The 400-nt window shown below is 48.0% G+C and overlaps 1 protein-coding gene across 1 annotated transcript in view; it reads left to right on the plus strand.

Annotated features, from left to right (window-relative positions):
- Nucleotides 1-8: 8 nt before the first annotated feature.
- The window catches only part of SPATA5L1 (spermatogenesis associated 5-like 1), a gene marked incomplete at its 5' end in the record, with an annotated part of 7,330 nt that continues 6,938 nt past the window's right edge, over nucleotides 9-400 (plus strand). The window contains one exon of the mRNA XM_009074894.1: nucleotides 9-400. This exon is cut by the window's right edge and continues 373 nt beyond it. Within this exon, the coding sequence (XP_009073142.1) occupies nucleotides 9-400 (392 nt within the window).

Below are 400 nucleotides of genomic sequence, written 5' to 3' on the forward strand. Positions count from 1 at the left end.
TGAGAGTGGTCGTCAAGAGCGCTGCGCTGAAAAAGTCCGTTCCCAGAGCGGTGCTGCTGGAGACCGTCCGAGAACTGCTCAGAAATGTTTACGTCTCGCTACATTATGTTGTTACTGTTGCCCCGAGTCTCCAAAACCCCGTGGTGTGTGTTGAAATACTGTCTGTAGACGCTTTGGTGGAGGAGGCTGGATTGATAACCCCCCAAACGAGCATAAAGATTAAGGAGGTGATCACTTTTGAATGGTACAGACATTTATCAGAGGACACTGCAAAACCTTCAGTTGCAGGACTAGATGATGTGGGGAAATCTTTGAAAGAAATGATTGATCTGCCTTTCCGCTTTCCAAGGACGTTTAAGAAGTTGGGGCTGTCTGTCCCTAACGGAGTGCTCTTGATAGG

Source organism: Acanthisitta chloris, unplaced genomic scaffold (assembly GCF_000695815.1).
Source record: "Acanthisitta chloris isolate BGI_N310 unplaced genomic scaffold, ASM69581v1 scaffold44260, whole genome shotgun sequence".
In the NCBI taxonomy this organism is placed as follows: Eukaryota; Metazoa; Chordata; class Aves; order Passeriformes; family Acanthisittidae; genus Acanthisitta; species Acanthisitta chloris.